General features: G+C 32.2%; 1 protein-coding gene and 1 long non-coding RNA gene across 2 annotated transcripts; one reads left to right on the top strand and one right to left on the bottom strand.

Moving 5' to 3' along the window:
• The first annotated feature begins 761 nt into the window (after window positions 1-761).
• On the top strand, window positions 762-5,283 carry LOC126735582 (uncharacterized). Its single transcript, XR_007660456.1, has 4 exons — window positions 762-903; window positions 1,046-1,154; window positions 1,222-1,259; window positions 5,194-5,283. It is a non-coding gene; the product is annotated as an uncharacterized LOC126735582 (long non-coding RNA).
• A 3,114-nt stretch (window positions 5,284-8,397) lies between these two features.
• Window positions 8,398-16,136, bottom strand: LOC126735555 (AP-2 complex subunit sigma). The gene is made up of 3 exons (XM_050439589.1): window positions 15,981-16,136; window positions 15,713-15,862; window positions 8,398-8,869 (listed from the first exon to the last, which is right to left on the bottom strand). The coding sequence occupies exons 1-3, from the start codon at window positions 15,981-15,983 to the stop codon at window positions 8,594-8,596; spliced, it is 429 nt and encodes a 142-aa protein (XP_050295546.1). The 5' UTR covers window positions 15,984-16,136; the 3' UTR covers window positions 8,398-8,593.
• Between the last annotated feature and the right edge of the window lie 2,545 nt (window positions 16,137-18,681).

The following is an 18,681-nucleotide window of genomic DNA, read 5'->3' as shown; positions in this document are numbered from 1 at the left end:
TTTTTAAGTAGCTATTAAGCTACCTTCATACATAACATTTGCAATTTTTCTTCCAAAAATAAAACATAAGACGCACTCAACCCAAATCTGCCCTGACGTTCTCTTGGAAAAATGTTATGCGGATTTTCTTGATCCCAGTTTCGCGAAATATGTCTATTTAAAATTCCACTACTTGAGAAAAATTTCTCGTCCGACCATATAACTTGCCCCTCAAAATTTCTGGTACGGCACCGGTCTACAAACCAATGACAAAATTGAAGCCGTCTTTGGGCATCGCCAGGGCGGAAATTGTGAACGAACTTAAACCTATATGGCTTAAATTTATTTGTTTTGAGTATTCTTTACACGCTCTATTTTTTTACAAGAGTTTTCCGGATCTACAGCAACACTTGCTAGCACGTTAATAGTGTCTTCTTCAATTTGTAGATTATAATTTTTTGGTCTTGGTTTTTTAAATGAACCATATTGTATTAAATTGTTTTTAATTTGGTTAAATAATCTTGTATTAGGCTGATGCCTTTCTAAATATCTATATTTTAAAAAATAATAGAATTAGAATTACTTCACGAAATTCTAAATTAAAAAATAAAATCTTACCTCTGAAAGTAAAGTTCATCCGCATTATCATTACATTGGATATAGCAAGCAATCATATCATACTTATGACGATTTTCAAATCTATTTTGCATAGCCATTATTTTATTGCTTAAAAATTGATAAACACAAATTTATAATTTTTTAATAATTTTGAGTCTTGCAGCAGAAAGTTGAACATTGGACAACAACAACAGAAACATTGGCGTAAGAGTGTTAGGAAATGTAAGATAGGTCGAGTTTAAATATTAACAATTTACCAAGAAACGCGTGTGTTATACCGGGAGAACTTTTATATGCAAAATCAATGTAAATAAACCAAAATAAACAAAGTATTACCGAATTAATTATTAAATATCTTAAACTTTAAAGAAAACTTATGTTAACTAAAAATAAGTAAAATTAGCAAAAAGTAATATAGGACACTCTATTTAAAAATGTATTTTTTCAGATTATGATTATCAAGAACTGACCACTTTTGATTGCACTTTTCATGATTGAAAATTGAAAGCTCCCAGGTCTTTAGTAATACGTACCATAGGATAATCTGGCAAAATGGGGTAAGATTTTTTTTTTTTTTGAATGATTTAAAAATGTAATACTTCAAAATATGTTTTCTATTTCTAGACATTGGATTGGACATTGGGCGTCTGAAATTTTTAAAGGTAAATAGAAAAATGGTAACTCCTGTAAAGTTTACTTTTAACGTATTTACTTATTGTCTCTTTCATTACTAATTTGTTGATAGTTATTTAATTTATAATATTTACTAAGAAACCCTACTAGTGAATCGAGAAGGGGGTAATTCCTTAGTGATTTTATAAAAATACAACCTTTTGCCACACCCTGTATAAATTTTATTTTCCAAACTTTGCTCTTTATGCAACAAAGTCCTGCATTAATTTAAGTTGTAAGTTTATACATCATGGAATTTGGAAGACCTTTATACAGGGTGTCGACATTACATCGCAATATTTTACAAGCCGCTTTCTCTAAAAATAAGACAAAAACTTCATATACAGGAATCTTGAAAAGTGAATCGTTTAAATTCAAGCACTAAACAAATTGTCAAAAAGCACTGCCAACTACTATTTTTTATTTTATACATAGTTACATTTTACAAAATATTGCGATGTAATTTCGGGACACCCTGTATTTTATTTAATATGTTAACAAGCATGTATAAATTTCTCTTGATCGTCAGTAATTATCGCATTTACTTCCTTGTCTTCGAAACATCTTTTGAGTTTTCTCCTTCAAATAGTGGCTACTGCTTGATGATTCTTAGGAACTTTCTTCTCCAGCAAATAATTTCATTACTTTTCAGTAGAACTGGTTGGCGATTGTGTTTTTTCCATGCAAAATCCATATCTTTTAAAGTAATCCATGAGTTTTTTACTCATCAAAGCAATTCAATCGTCCCGGTCAAGCTCTATTAAAATTTTGTCCAATGTTGCTATTCACACTAGTAAGTAATTGAAATAAAAATACTAGTAATTTCTTCTAACTGCACGTATAGTGTCTTTATCAAGGACTCTGGCTGGCCTTTCTGTACTATGCCAGATTACCCGGCGGAAGCCACGAACTTAATAAATATACCTGGACTGGTAATGCATATGGCCACCATACCCAAAAATGACCACTGCCTGGTGGCCGCCATTTTTATAGTGGTTGTGTCCTTTTGATGTTGGTCACTCTGAACATTTTCAGTGTTGCCAACAAAAAATATATTAAATAACGATAATGAAGTTGACGACGCTGACGTTTGACATGTGACCTGTCACGAACTAAATTAATTTTTTTCATTGACTTTGTTTTTAAACCATCATTGGGATTCTAAAATCACGACTCGACACAATCACTCGATATGACTGATTCTAAATAACATTGCCAATAGTATAGCGGATTGCCTAGTTTTTGGCGTTTGTAAACGACATGCTTGGGTATGTGGTCTGCATCAGGAGATATAGCTTCCTCCTTATTCAATACATGGATAATGTATCAGAAATATCAGCATCCTTATTTAAACGTAATCTGTCTGTTATTTATTATAGAATAATATACAGTGCTTTCATTTCAAAACGATCCACCCTTAATAACTTACTTAAAAAAAAAAAAAGAAAAAAAAAAACACGTCAAATTAGATATACAGGGGAACGTTTAATTATGCATTTACTGAAGTTCTGTCAATCACCTCCAGCTTACCTCACTTTAATATGTCAAATGGGAACCCCCATCGTGTGATACATCATCGTAAGCAGCGTAAAATTCTCCATTCAACGGTACCAAAAAAATTAAATCGGTAAATGTGTAAGCAAATAGTTAGCGAAGATGTCTAGAAATAATGAATATTTTATTTACGCCAAACTTTGGTATTTTAAATGAATACTTTTAGTGTGGTACCTACATCATTTTAAAATTCTTACATTTTTTATAATAGATCATCAAAAAAAAAAAAAAAAATACAAGCAATTTAGAAGTTAAAATGTGTGGTAACAAACAGTACATTTAGTTCAAGCAAATTATTTATTTTTTTAAGTAAAGAATGTGTTCCGTTATTTGCGAGAAAAAAGAGTGTCTTCAAATTTTTATATCAAAGTCTTATAACTTTGTATGTGTATTTATTTCACTTATATTTTTTACGAAACCTACCTAATAGGTACAAAAAAACACTGCAATACCTTACATTTTTAAGGCGTTTTAAAAGCAGGCGATTTATTATTGTTAAAACTGTCAGTTTGACGCGTGCAATTTTTCAATTTTAGTTAAAACAGTGAGTTAATAAAATGGTGTATACGCTAGCCGAAAGAATAGAAATAATTTTCATTTATGGAGCTCAAGATCGGTGTGCTCGCGAGCCATAAATACGTATTAGAATTGATACGAAAATTTGAAGAGACGGGATCGATTTGCAATAAGAAAAAATATGAAAATAGAGTTGTCGATGAAGCATGCCAAGTCTAAGTACTAGGACAATTTGCTATGGATTCAACTTTGTCAATTAGATCCAAAGGCCGCAAAACTAACAAATATTTTCACTGGTTCCGTACATACAGTTTAAAAAAAAAAGTTCTTTCCTTATAAAATTCATATTCTTCATGAACTCGGAGAAGATGATTTTGATACTTGATAGGATAATTCAATTTTGTGAAGTGATGTGCCAGCGAATTGACGACGATCCCCATTTATTGAAGAATATTTGCTTCAGTGACGAATCGACCTTTTTTTTAAATGGCCTGGTGAACAGACATAACTTTAGATACTGGGATAATGAAAATCCGCATGTTTTTCGGGAAGGCCATACCCAATATCCCCAAAAAATTAATGTTTGGGCAGGCATTTATGGGAATGAAATAATCGGGCCATTTTTTTTGGACAAAAAAATTTGACTGCCGAAATTTACTTAAACTTTTTAGAGAATGCAATATACCCTTCCATCATCCAATCTATGGAAAATCAAGTAGATCAACATGGTGCTGTATTATTGAATGAAAATAATATACATTTTCAGCAGAATGGAGCTCCCGCGCACTACACTTTGGTAGTTCGAGAGTGGCTTGATGAAAATTTTCGAGAAAAGTGGATTGGCAGACGTGGTGCAATCGAATGGCCTGCGCGGTCTCCGGACCTAACCCCACTAGACTTTTTTCTTTGGGGCTACTTAAAAAGCAAAGTTTATAAAACCCCACCTGAGAGTATTGAAAATTCAAAAAATAGAATATTTCAAGAATGCAGAGAATTTAGCGGGCAGACCCTTGCCAATGTTCGTAAGGAGTTTGAAAATAGGTTTTTTTATTGCCTTGCTAATAACGGCGCGCATTTTGAACATTTAATAAAATAAATTTGTTAAACTAATTAAATTTATTTTTCTACCCTACCGATTTACACCTAATTGCTTCTTGGTCAATCAATTTTATTTTTTTTTACAACCATTGATAGCATAATGAATGCCCTTTAAAATAATGTATCACACCATGGGGTAGCCATTTGACATACCAAAGTTTGGCGTAAATAAAATATTCATTATTTCTAGACATTTTCGCTAACTATTTGCTTACACATTTATCGATTTAATTTTTTTTTGGTACCGTTGAATAGAGAATTTTACGCTCCTTACTATGATGTATCACACGATGGGGTTCCCATTTGACATATTAAACTGAGGTTAGCTGGAGGTGAGGAGGTGATTGATAGAACTTCAGTAAATGCATAATTAAACGTCCCCCTGTATATCTAATTTGTCGTGTTTTTTTTTTTTTGTAAGAAAGTTATTAAGGGTGGATCGTTTTGAAATGAAAGCACTGTGTAGAGTTTATTTTTACTATATAAACCTTTCCTAACTACAAACCCTCATAAAATCATTTATATTTTGATTTTTATAGATGGTTGTACCTATTAATGTGGAAACTCTGTTTATAGAAGGAAAGTAGAAGTAGTAAAGTAAGAATAGAAAGAAAATAAGTGTTCTTAAATAAATTTCTTAAAAATCATAATTTTCATGGTAGTAGGATTAAGATTCAAATTTATCAGAATAATAAAACAAATATTTTAAAGTGCATGCATCCATCCCAAGTTTATTAAAACTTTGTCTCATTTTAGGTGAGGATTACTTTCTTTCATAAATTTTAACGAAATTCTTAAAGAAGTACATGAAAAATACTCAGATCTGATAACGCAACTATCTTATCGTATCTATTCTAACTAAATGTAATTCATAGAGTAATTAAAAGTATAATATTTATTTCTCTATGATGTAATTATATAATTGTATGATGTTTTTATTTTGTTTTTTTAAATATAATAACCTCCCAAAAACTTTAATTGTTTTAAGTATTTCCCTACAATTGGCACACCTGAAATTTGTCAGAGTGACCAACATCGAAAGGACGCAATCACGGAAAGTGGCGGCCACCTAGTAGTGGTCATTTACTTTTCATTGAATTGGCAGTCCAGCTATATTTATTAAGTTCGTGGCGGAAGCACAATGAAATTTACATTACCTGCCAAATTAGTATATTAAATAATATGCTAATCTGTTACAATTAAAAATCTCACATGGCACATACCGCTGTACCCTTCTTATAGCGTTCGAAGCTTATCTTTTTCTCTCGCTTTAGTCATTAACTAGGTACTAAGTTTATGTACTCCCATGGATGACCACAAAGCTCTCCGAAATTTAAATTTTATTACTCTCTACCTATATGAAATACAGTACCAAAAAAATTCCAGTATCTTTATTAAGAAAAACTATCAATTTATTAATTTTAATTTGTATTAAAAAATAATCCTATACTTAAACAAAAATCTTAAAAGTAACAAAGTTTTATTTTTACAAGCACTTTAGTTTAGCTTTCTCAATTAAAACTAATCAAATAATAAAAGTTTTTAATTAATTTTTTCCGATAAATAAAAACGTTCGGAAATGTAGGGTAATGCAGAACTTTTGAATCTATATGTATTTGTGGTTAACTATAGGTGTAGGCACACTCTTTGATTTTTAAAAATAAGAAACGTTTTGAGGTAATCACTTATTGTATAGATCAAAAATTTGAACAAAAAAGAATGACAATAATAGAGAAGAAGGTGAAGCTTAAGATAAATTATTGGTGTTGATTGAGGGACATAAGCTCAACTCAAGTGTAGGATATTTTTTCATATTGATGTGCTGACGGTGGTAATCCGATTCCGAAGGAATACAAATTATAAATGGTTTTACAAATTATAATGGTTTTATGTAGGCAATTCGGCGGTTCAATTAAAAAGATGAATGACCGATGATTGTTTTCGATCATATTTGAAATCAGACGGATTACTATTGCAAAAAAAACAATTTCAAATATCCTTTTTAGCAAAAAGTTGTAATTAATTTATTTTAAAGAAAAATATAACAAATATATTATAGATATAAAAATATTGCCAGTCGTCAAAATTTTTTAAAGAAAATTATCATGATCCAAAATAATTCGACAGATTATTTTAAAACATTTTATTTTTAATTTTATATTAGTAAATAAGAAAACAAAGAAAGAAACACGTTTAATATTTACTGACCTAGAAAAAGCATATGACACGGCTCAAAAAACTTTATGAGATTCAAGAAAATATAGTAACATACGTGGAAGACATCGTGGCGACTGTCTATTAGTCGCCATAAAATCGTTGTACAAGGGGTTAGAGACGAAAATAAAGGTTGGTAGGAGGCTATCCAAATTTTTAAAACCGACAAAAAAGGCCTCCGGTAGGCTTGTTGCTTATGACTAACCCTATATAAAATTTATATCAACCAAATACTTGAGGTATGGCAAAACAAAATATTCCGGTGTAGGACTGGATATAAATGGAAGTTTCCTACACACTTTATTTTTCGCAGATGACCCAATCGTAATAGCTAACGACACATATATGACATAGAATACATGAATACAGCGAAAAATATATGAAACCTATAAGCATACAGGCTTAAAGATAAACTTCTCTACAACTAAGTATCTGTCAATTGATTCCCCTCAGCTTGATTTATAAAAAGAAGCATGTATGATTCAATCTTGTCAAGACTACATCTATTTAGTAGTGAAAATAACAAAAGAAGGATCCAGCAAAAAAACCATCGCATATATCAGGAAATAAATAAAATAAACTTTCTCCTGTGGTAAAATAATATCTAAAAACGAACAAAAAAAAAATCGAATGAAACTATTGAAATTTTTTTTTTATTATATACGGCTCAGAGACAAAGGTTAGAAGTGGCTTAAATGTGCTTCCTACGAAGGAATTCTAGAGTATCAACAATTCCTACAATTCAATATTCCAAACAATGCAATAAGACAGAGAATGGCAGCAGAAACGTGTGTTATCTATAACCGACGAAATGGAGAGACGATGACTTAAACGGACGGTAGGGACACGTAAAACGCAAGGAAGATGATCGATGGGCCAAAAAGATATTGAATCGCAACCAGGCGAAAGCGCGGAAAACCATCAGAACAGTAGTTGAAACAAACAAAAAAGGACATGGAGAAAGAAGGATTGGCAGAATAGAGAGGAATGGAGAAGAGCAGACATAAAACAAAAACCTTTTTATTCGGTTATCAAAATTAGCTGAACAGACTTAAAAAAAGCTGTGTATGTAACAAATATTATTGTTAATATTTTTATATTTCCTAAGATTAAAAAACGTATAAATTATCCAAACATAAATATTTTAAGAAACAACTTACAGCAAAATTATATTAACTCCGACCTATACAATATTTTATACTTGTTTACACTAAACGAATTCAAAGAAAACTTTTATCAAGAGTCATTTTCGAGTTCAGAGACATCTCCGCGGATATTTCTGTCAGTGACAAATGCCATTTGAAATGGTGCTCATCTTCTCGGGCGAAAAAAAATTAATAAGAAAAGTGAAATATTATTATTTGGGATATACGCTGAGCAGTGTAGCCCATTAGTGCGGGCAATGGTGCGTGGTAAAGCATTGCAGCAGGCCTGCTGCCTATTTTTGTTTAATTTTTAACAAAATTAGTTTCTGGAATCCAGTGGGTTGTGTTAACGTCAATCTTTTGTACGTACAATAAAAGTGTAATGTAAATCTTTATGAGTTCTTAATGTTGCTGGGGGTTTACATTCATTTATCTGTTGAATTAAGAAATATTGCAATGGATAAAATAAAATATGTTAAAGGTATAATTCGAGTATTTATTTTGTATGCTTTACATGCCATCAATTTATTTTGACCTTTTACATACCTACTATAAAACTAAAACATGGGAATATATACCCAATATAATAAAAGTCCAATAGTCTACAATATGAGTTTTATAAGACATTCTGTGAGATACAATACATTAAATAAAAACTTATAAAAAAGTAACAAGGACTATTATAACTAAAGCACTTTCATATAATATTTATAAAGAAAGATCAATAATTGCTTACATACACAACGTATAAACTATCAATAATAATTCTTATACACAAAACATGTAACAAGGAATATCTACTCTAATGAATTTAACATCAATAACTGCTTTAACACCTTTGTTTGGGATGTTTCCCGAATTTCACCGGCCAAAAACATTTCATCCACCACAGTATATACCTTATAAAAATTGAAAACTAAGTCTAGCTCACATACATTGTGGAAATATTCATTTAAAACCTCTACAAAATTATGAATAGCTTCTAAATAACATAAATTGTTATCATTTACGTCCACGCAAATGCAGAAATAGAGACCAGCATACCTCCTGTACACTATTTTGAAGTTCCTGAACTGAAATTGAAAAAAGTATGTAATAACTAACCATTTGAAGTGTGAAAGTCAGGCAAAAGGATATTGTCAAATATTAATAAACTTAAATATGTTATCTTTAAATATAGCCCATGTAAAACCATATTTTAATAAAGGCTTTGTCAAAGGTTACATATTTCAGTTGAATATCTGACATTTGAGGTGGACTAAATAAGTAGAATGTTTAACAAAATAAATTTAGAAAATCATATACATATCAATTTGAGTTCAATAATTTATATTAACATTATTATACATAATAGGAGTACATAGTTAAAATGCTAACTGGTCATGAAAATTAAAATGAAAAAACTCATTCACACCCTAAGAAAACATTTTCTAATAAAATTTGTTCTATTTTTAAAATTATATATAGCTTCCCATATAGTGAAAAAAATTTTATTATATTAATTTATGTATTTATTATAGAATTTTATTTATTATATAAGTATAGTCTTATGAGATGAGTTGAGTATTGTAACAATAATAAACCTAAACAGGTTGAGGTTAAACAATAGTAAAGTTGTTGATTGGGATAAGCATGTTTGGGTTGACAATTGGTCAACTGATTCACTCAAAAATATTCTTTCAAATTGAAACCAATATATTGTCTTACATGATTGGTAATCCTAATACAAGGCAATTAATATTAACAGTACTTGTCTGGACCAGACAAACTAGTTACATAAGGGGTATGTACCGTTTTCAACTGTCAGTACAGGATTGTACTGTGCTGATTTTACTGTAATTTGTCGTTCCGATTTTATACAGCGTGCTGTTTTGCTCCAAAAAAGGAACAGTTTTCAGCACTGTTTTCACAACCACAACATAACCTATAAAACTTTCGAGCAAACATATTTCCTGTGAGAAAGTAAAATACACATGTACTTTTGTGCCTTTTACTTTCTACAGTGCAGTATGTGCACAATTACGAGTTTTCTAAAAAATTTAAAGGGCTAAAGAGCGCAAATTTGTGGTCTTAGGAAAAATTGTGTATACCTACATTACTCATGAAAAAAGTAAATTTCATACACTCGTGTGAATTTCAAAAACATCACCACTTGAGTGAAAAATATTACTTTCTTCACTAGTAATGTAATATACTATATTATCTTTTGAATTTGTACCTAGGTACCTGAAATGCATCCTAAATTCCTCTTCGGAATATAGGTTTATCACGTTTTCCAAATAATTTGGAAGGCGAATACGGGCCTGTCCTTAAGCCTATAATTGGGCAATATAAAAGTCTTCTTGGTCCAGTTCATCTTCCTCGTCATCAGTTAATAATAAAACGGAGACGGTGTTTGCCACTATCATGGCTGCTACATTATTGGGGTTCATAGCCATAGCTTTTATTTTGAACAATTTATGTTTTGAACTTGGAAAATAATTCCCACAACGTAAACAAGAAGATTCAAGAAATCAACATCAACAACACTTCTGACAGTTTTGACATTCCCCCACTATTTTACTGTACCTACAGTAGCTTTTATCCCCAGTCAATCCAGTAAAGATTAATGACGTCACTGACGCATTTATGACGTCATTCAGTACTGAATCAGTAAACTGAAATAAATATCGGAACAACGTCCAGTAAATTCAGTACTGACAGTTGATAACGGTACATACCCAAGATCTGTATGTTATATATTTCAAGGAAATTGCATAAAGAAATTAAATTGGTTAACCAATTCAGGTGAATTAATTAAGTTGTTACCTAATGACTCCTTAAATTAGGAGGATATACAATATAGATTATCTTGTTTAAAACGCAAGTGCTTCAAAAAATGTGCTGGACATATTCAAGCCTATTCACATGTACATCATAATATGGAAACCACACTTATGCAGCAAAGAGAAGTTTGGATTTGACTAAACTATTATAGAGTAATGATACTGTCGACATTTGTAGATTATCAAATTCTCTGACTACAAAATTTTTGAGTCACGTGCGATTAATAGAGAAATGAAAGAAATGGAGTCATTAAAATCATTCACAAAGAGTGCAAATATTGGTGCAAGATTGCTACCCCGTGAAGCTCCACGACTCAATAGGACCACTAAAACCTATTATATTTGATCAATTCATTTCTACTTTCAAAACTATTTCAGTTCAAAAATGTTTTATTGTATGAGCCCAATACTCTTATGTACAAAGCTAAAAAAAAAAACATCTTATCAAGTTGAATAATTTGAAGTGGCAGTTTAAAATATAACATGTATGATATGACTCAAAAACTACAAAAGACATGAAATGCAATAAACCATAAAAGAGTTAATAGTCAATATAAGCAGAATTATTAAAAAATTAAAAAATAGTATTGAAATACCACGCACTAAAAAACAAAAACAAAATACATCCATACCTGCTTATTTACAAGCAACAAAAGAGATAAAAACAAATAGTAAAATTGTAGAATTTGTTGTAATAAAATAGTAAAAAACACACTTCTATAAAATTACAATCTATCATTAAAAAATTCGTCAAGAGAATAATAGGTCATAGTCAACAATAACATCCTAACCTGCTTAATTAAAAGTCTACCCCACCAAACATTTGATTTCCAGAGGAAGATGATTGAATATTTTTATTCCCTTATACAGCGTGTCCAAGATAAGAATCCTAAGCATGGGGATCTCGGTACCTGTTGGAGATACAGCTTCGGTTAAATTAGGAAAACGTTGTGCACTTTGAAGCGTATTTACATGAGTTGAGAAACTTCAAAAATTTCCATGGCCTGCTGAGATATTTGGAAAAAACGGAAATTTGCCAATATCGATTTTATTTTTTCCTGGCTTTATTTTAAAAAATATCAAAAAACTATTGACACTTTCTCATTGACACTTTTGAAGTAGTACGTGATGGCGCTTTTAAATTTGATATCCGACGTTTCGTTTCCGAGAAACCACCATCAACTTTATATTTTTATATGGCGCAAAAAGAAAGTACACCCTGTATCTGATTCCATTTTTTATTACAAATTCAACGATGTATCACATGTCACATTTTTTTTGTTAGTTAAAAGGAAAAATACAATTTTTCTTTTTTTTTAAACATATTATTAAGTAGGCTTTGGAAACAAATGCTTTGACACTTTGACGTAAATACCTTTTACCCTGTCACATATTTTTTATTAAATATTAATTGCCGTTGTTGTTACCGTGATTGTCGAGGTGTTGTTTGTTGAGTAATTATTGTTATTATTATTTACTGTTGTCGTTATTATTGCTAAAATTGTGTTATTATCTTCAAATATGCCTGGTGGTCATTATAGTCATGAAGAGAAGTTTGACATGCTGTCGTGCTACATTTTGTGCTACAAAAATACTGTAAATACAGCAGCAATGTATCTTAATAAATTTCCAGATAGAAAGCAACCATGTAAATCCATTTTCTTAGAGTTGGCTCGAAATTTAAAAGAATATGGTTCGTTTAAAAAGCCTGTTTTATCTCGAAAAAAGGAATCTCTTGAAGAAACTCAAAATAATGTTTTACAAGCAGTTATTGAAAACCCCGAGATATCAACCAGGCAAATTGAAAAAAATGTAGGAGTGGCCAAATCTACAGCATTTTTTTTTTACGTAATTTATTTTACGTAAAAACAGATATCACCCCTACAAATTTAGAATTTGCCAAGGACTTAAACCTGGGGATTTCGAACGACGTCGGCATTTTTGTGAGTGCTATACACGTGCCTGTGAAGAGGATTTTAATTTTCCATCAAAAATAATATGGTCCGACGAAAGTATGGTCACTAATAATGGTATGTTTAACCGCCGCAATAGTCATTACTGGGTCCAACAGAATCCGCGTGTTAAGAAAATATCTAGACAACAACAACGTTTTGGGTTTAATATGTGGTGTGGAATTTTAGGAACCAAAATACTAGGTCCATTTATTTACCATTATTCATTAACAGCAGAACGATATCTTAATTTATTGCAAAATGATTTAGAAGACTGCTTAGATGATTTACCTCTGGCACAAGTCAATAGCTGTTGGTTTCAACAAGATGAGGCGAAAAGTGGATTGGAACCTCCAGTGAAGTGTCTTGGCCAGCGCGATCCCCGGACTTAACCCCTTTGGACTTCTTCCTTTGGGGATATATTAAAAACCGAGTCTATCAACATTCTTTTGGAACTGAGCAGGAGTTACGAGAATGTGGGACGGCCGCTTTTCAAAGTATTACGCCAGAGATATTGCGTGATGTTTTAACTGCTACTGTAAGAAGATCATACTTATGTCTAGAAAATAACAGAAACCTGTTTGAACACCTGTTTTAAATTAAATTTATAAAATGCGTTAATTTATTTGCTTTTTTCATTATTTTTAAAATGTATTCATTATTTGTTGCATATCGTTAGAAAAATCATAAAACATTTGTCTATTACTGGTTACATTTTTTTATTTATAAGTATTACAATGTACAATGCAAATCAATGCTTCATTTAGCTTCATCACTCTCTAAATAGATATTAAGAAAAATGTGACAGACTCGGTAACAGGTATTTACATACGTCAAAGCATTTGTTTCCAAAGCTTACTTAAAAAATATGCTAAAAAAATAGAAAATTTGCATTTTTTCTTTCAACTAACAAAAAAAATGTGACATGTGATACATCATTGAATTTGTAATAAAAAATGGAATTAGATACAGGGTGTACTTTCTTTTCGCGCCATATAAAAAAATAAAGTTGATGCTGGTTTCTCGAAAACGAAACGTCGGATATAAAATTTAAAAGCGCCATCACGTACTACATCAAAAGTGTCAATGAGAAAGTATCAATAGTGTTTTCATATCTTTTAAAATAAAGCCAGGAAAAAATAAAATCGATATTGGGAAATTTCCGTTTTTTCCAAATATCTCAGCAGGCCATGGAAATTTTTGAAGTTTCTCAATGGCATGTAAATATGCTTCAAAGTGCACAACTTTTTCCTAATTTAACCGAAGCTGTATGTCTAACAGATACCGAGATCCCCATGCTTAGGATCCTTATCATGGACACCCTGTATATGATTGAATATTTTCTATTTACTTCTTTGACCAATCTTCATCAGAGATGTTTTGTGCATGAGTAATCCCCATTCTATATTATTAAATTGTGCTTTATATTTCTTCTGGATCATATTCACTGTCATTAAAAGAAAAATTCCAGTCAATGTTACATTTTTTCACAAATAATGAGGCATGCAGTGTTCTTTAGGACTAATCCCACATAAGTATCTTACAGCTCATTTTTGGATGACAAAAATTGAGTGCATTACTGGGCTTTACTTGCAAATCATCAAAATTATACTCCATATCGTAACTGGGACTCAATTAACTCAAAATATATCTGTCTAGAAATATCATGTGCTAGATTTAATCTTACTGTCCTTGTGGCATAGCATGCTGATCAAACTTTAATGTGGTATCAATGAACAGTGCCAAAAAGTCATAGCTCTCTTGGATATTTATAGCAAGATGATTTAAGGTTACATTTGTAACTAAACAATTAAGATTCAAGATATTGGTTTTTCCAATATTAAATATTAACCTATTGATATTCCAACACTCCATTATTTCTTTAACATTGCATAAATAGTATTTGTTAATATCTTAGTATCTGTTCCCAACGTAGGCTGGGATATTATCAACAAATAAAGTGAATGATCCATTAATGTCAATAGAAGCCAGATCATTTATATATAAGAAAAATAAAAGTGTAATTTATTTATTCATCTATTAGTGTGAACAAGCAAAGCACTCTTACAAGTCAGGAAATATAAAATGCAAACACATATATCTAAAAAATACATTACGTACAAAAATACAATGAAAAATATGACCAAAAATTTTTATGTCTATAATTACTCAGAACTAACAATGCTATATTATAAATAGGTTGGCAAAATTGGACGAAAGCTACTCCTCAAATGAGTAAAAGGCATTTTTAATTAGGTACTCCTTAATCTTGGCCTTAAATGCAAAAAAGGACAGATTCTTAACAAAGACAGGCAACACATTGAAAGAGTGTATTCCTTAGTAAGATGGGCCATTATGGGACCTGTAAAGTCTCTGATATTGTGGTACCCAAGAACCATTGTTCCTGGTATAGTTGGAGTGAATGTCAGCATATGAGAGTATAGGCATAAGGCAGGGTAGGAATTATCAGTTTTCTAAAATGTAAACTGCAGCACTCTCAATGGTTCAGATTAACAACCACTCTTATACATTTGCATTGTAAGGCTAATATTTTAAACATATGAGCAGACTGAGCACAATTAAACATTATATCATTACAAAGTGGATCTATTCAAAACATGCAGTCCCGAGTGTGCAAACCATAACAAAAGTGGACAAATTTCATATTAGGAATATATATCTTGATAACTTATTAATATCTAGATGAGACTTGCTTAACATGGGAGTGCCAGGTTAATCCTGAATCCAGAGTCACAACAAGAAGAGTTACAACTTCATCCGGAATTTGTTGACTATCAGTACAATCTCTAAGCAAAAAAATTAACTTCTTGGTTCTGTTGCGAGGCTTAATCAATATGATACCTCCTATTCCCCCAAGTCACTGCATGATTAATCAGCTGTAATATCCAGGCTGGATAGGTTGCTATCAGCAATCAAGGATGTTGTGTGATCAGCATAAAGGATGTTGTGTCATCAGCATAGAGATAAAATACAGACTGATGATAATTTACAACATTACAAAGATTGCTACTAACACCTAGTTCTATGATTTCATTCAAAAAAAGAGTATTAAATACAATAATTTCTAAGAAGCGCTTGAAGAATTTAATTAAAAAGTAGAAAAAGTGTCATATTTTACCTCTACAAAGTTGGTATGTTTTGCATCTCGGACAGTAACTACTGCATGAACTTCCTCAATTAATTTTTGCTTTTCATCATCATCAAAGTTCATATACCATTTAGCTAACCGGGTCTTTCCAGCTCTGTTTTGGATAAGGATAAATCGAATCTGAAACAAATTTATCTAGTTGTAAAAAGTAGGCGTATTGTGCTTTTTCAATATTTTTTTTAGAATAGGGCTTTGATGAATGTGAATTACTATCTGGAAGGTTTTTAGAATCTCTTACCATTTTTTATGGTTAAACTAAGACCTTTGATACAGGAATTTGTTTATTTTATTTATGAAATTTAAGTTTCAAAAAATGGGCCAAATTCGCCAAATATAAACTTTTATAATAAACAAATGTCAAATGCAAACGTCAAAAAGTTCATTAGAATGAAACTAGGTAAAGAAATTCTAGGCCTTTGCTGAAAAATCTAGCGGTGTGAAGTTAGCCTGCTAAAGCCGAAGACTCATAACTCCGAAGGTTGCCTCACGCACAGAACACAAATATAGGCCTTACGGTTAACCTTTTGGCGAGCAAAATGCGAGGTGTGGTGAGAAAATGACATCGACTCTCGTAGTCTCGTTATCCGTAGATCGGTGAGGACAGCGGAGCGTTCAATTGACTATAAATTTAATATGAATAGCTACACATACGGCAGAGCGCATGGTCTACGGACGCATACTTGCTAGGTTGGATAATTTCTCCAAAACTCTGGCCGTATTTTATACAGGCAAATTATAGATGTTGCAGTTGACTGACATACATGCTGGGCACTTGCTTATTATTCTTCCTACTAGCCATAGCCTTCTCAATCTAAAAGGCATTTCAGTCACTTCACTGAGCGGAATATTCATTGGCGAAAAGCTTATTATCTTCAAAGCCATTCTAAATGTCTGAAAATGTATTTGGTCTATAGTCGCTTTTAATGTTGTTCTCAGACCAGCTCCCCAATAAGATGGACGCATAATCAAGGTGAGACCTCACTAATGTTATTGTATAATGTCAGTATTCATCTGTGATCTGCACCCCACATTCTGGCTAGACATCTCATGATGTTCACGCCTTTAAGGGATTTTTAGCATGTATGGGTGTTATGATCTCTTCATGTCATGATGACCAAGTGTATTATAGATCTCTGTTCACCGTATATTATCACGAGTGTGAGAGGAATATTTTAGCTTCTTCTGCTGAATATTATTGCGGCTGATTTTGTACTGGAAAGTTCCCTGAGGGCTTTGTTGATGTTTTCTGCCAATATTTCTAAATTTCCTCCGGTTTCCAGAGTATTACTGTGTATTATGGGTCTTTTAGGTGAATCACTCTATCCGACGTTAACCCATTCACGGACACGTCTACATATGCAGACAGACTATGTTCCATCAAATAATAGCTCTGATGAAACTCAAGAAAGTACCGCTTCTGAGAACGAGGATATCAGTTCAGCATCGAATGACGCAGAACCTTCGTTACCATCGCCAAGCTCTAATCAGTCAGACAGCGATAAGGAATGGCACAGCGACGTTGAAGACATTCCGGATTTCAACTTTGACAACGCAAATGCTGGGATCAAATTAAGATTTGATCATGTACCATCACCGCTGGAAGTTTTCAAAACTTTGTGGGATGATGAAGTGATGGATCTTTTGACATCATGCACTAATGAGTATGGGAAAAAAATGGAAACGACCAACAGACCCCATGCAAGGTATGCGCGAATGGTATCATTTCCGAACACCAATTTTGAAGAAATTTGTAAGTTTTTTGGATTGTCACTTCTTCAAGCCCAAGTACGTTTTCCAACTCTGCGAAAAATATTCTCCTTGGATTCCCTTTACTATCATCCCATATTTTCCAACGTAATGACTGGAAGGAGGTATGAGCAATTACTACGGGCGTTCAACTGCACCAAGGAAAAAGGAAATGTCGATCGTCTGAATAAAGTTACTTCTCTACTACAAATTTTGATACGCAATTATCAAAAAGCCTTTTCCCCGGAAGAGGCATTAGCACTGGATGAGTCGCTATTATTGCACCGAGGCAGATTGAGCTTTAGGCAATATATAAAAATAAACGTGCCAAATATGGAATTAAATTCTTTGAATTATGCTCTCCAAATGGGTACAATCATAACATTGAAATATATAAAGGAAAACAGGACGATGGAGAAGTTTCCAAGCTACAGGCATTATTATACAATTATTATAATAGCGTGGGGTTGTCCAAAATTCTCCTTCGTAGAAAAACTCACACGACAGGTACTTTGAGATCAAATCGAAAACAAAACCCAAAAGTAGTTACGACAAAAAAACTCAAAAGAGGCGACCATATTTGGAAAAGAAATGGTAAAGTGTATGTCAGCAAATGGAAGGACAAGCGCGATGTTTTGTGCATTACTACCAAATTTAACCCAACGATGATAGAGGTTTCGAATTTTTATGGGAAAAAACTACAAAAGCCAAAAGAAATTCACGAATATAACATGAATATGTCAGGGGTAGACAGATGTGATCAGTTTACTTCCTATTATAGCTGCCCCAGAAAATCAATCAGATGGTACAAAAAGGTGATATTTCATCTGTTAGATGTTACAGTTATAAATAGTTTCTTGCTGTATCGAGATATCACAAAATCAAAAATAAATTTACTTCAATTTCGGGAGAGTATTATTAGGGGATTATTTGGGATTCCAAACAATTTGAGAGACGGAAGAAAACTGGTGAACCAAGGTGCAGTAAAAGCTGCAAAAGTTTCAGTCCCTGCGGCACACGTTACAGCTGAGGAGACAATTATTGTACCTCAAGTTTTACATGTCTTAGAAAAAATACCAGTCCCGCCCAACTCTAAACGCAAAAGTCATTTCCTGCGATGCCGGGAGTGTTCTAAGCATGACAAACGCGGGCAGACATCATGGAGATGTAAGGTTTGCGAAACGCATCCCCCA

Source organism: Anthonomus grandis, chromosome 4 (genome assembly GCF_022605725.1).
Source record: "Anthonomus grandis grandis chromosome 4, icAntGran1.3, whole genome shotgun sequence".
Taxonomy (NCBI): domain Eukaryota; kingdom Metazoa; phylum Arthropoda; class Insecta; order Coleoptera; family Curculionidae; genus Anthonomus; species Anthonomus grandis.
This window is presented reverse-complemented; position numbering and strand designations above follow the sequence as displayed.